The sequence below is a fragment of the Alligator sinensis genome, unplaced genomic scaffold (assembly GCF_000455745.1).
Source record: "Alligator sinensis unplaced genomic scaffold, ASM45574v1 scaffold173_1, whole genome shotgun sequence".
Taxonomy (NCBI): Eukaryota; Metazoa; Chordata; order Crocodylia; family Alligatoridae; genus Alligator; species Alligator sinensis.
Window position 1 is genome coordinate 60,671 of NW_005842207.1, and position 301 is coordinate 60,971.

At 70.1% G+C, this 301-nt stretch overlaps 1 protein-coding gene across 1 annotated transcript in view; it reads left to right on the plus strand.

Annotated features, from left to right (window-relative positions):
• The window catches only part of KCNG3 (potassium voltage-gated channel modifier subfamily G member 3), a gene marked incomplete at its 5' end in the record, with an annotated part of 22,379 nt that continues 22,078 nt past the window's right edge, over window positions 1-301 (plus strand). Inside the window, 2 exon segments of the mRNA XM_025207741.1 lie at window positions 1-298; window position 301. The exon segment at window position 301 is cut by the window's right edge and continues 270 nt beyond it. Of these exon segments, the coding sequence (XP_025063526.1) occupies window positions 1-298; window position 301 (299 nt within the window).

The window sequence follows — 301 nt, forward strand, 5'->3', positions numbered from 1 at the left end:
GCCGTGGCCGTGCCCGTGGTGCTGAACGTGGGCGGCACGCGGTACTCGCTGTCCCGCGAGGTGCTGAAGGACCTGCCGCTGCGGCGCCTGAGCCGCCTGCACGCCTGCCGCTCGGCGCGGGACGCGCTGGAGCTGTGCGACGACTACGACGGCGAGCGCAACGAGTACTTCTTCGACCGGCACGCCGAGGCCTTCGGCTTCCTGCTGCTCTACGTGCGCCACGGCCACCTGCGCTTCGCGCCGCACATGTGCGAGCTCTCCTTCTACAACGAGATGCTGTACTGGGGACTGGACGGCTCGC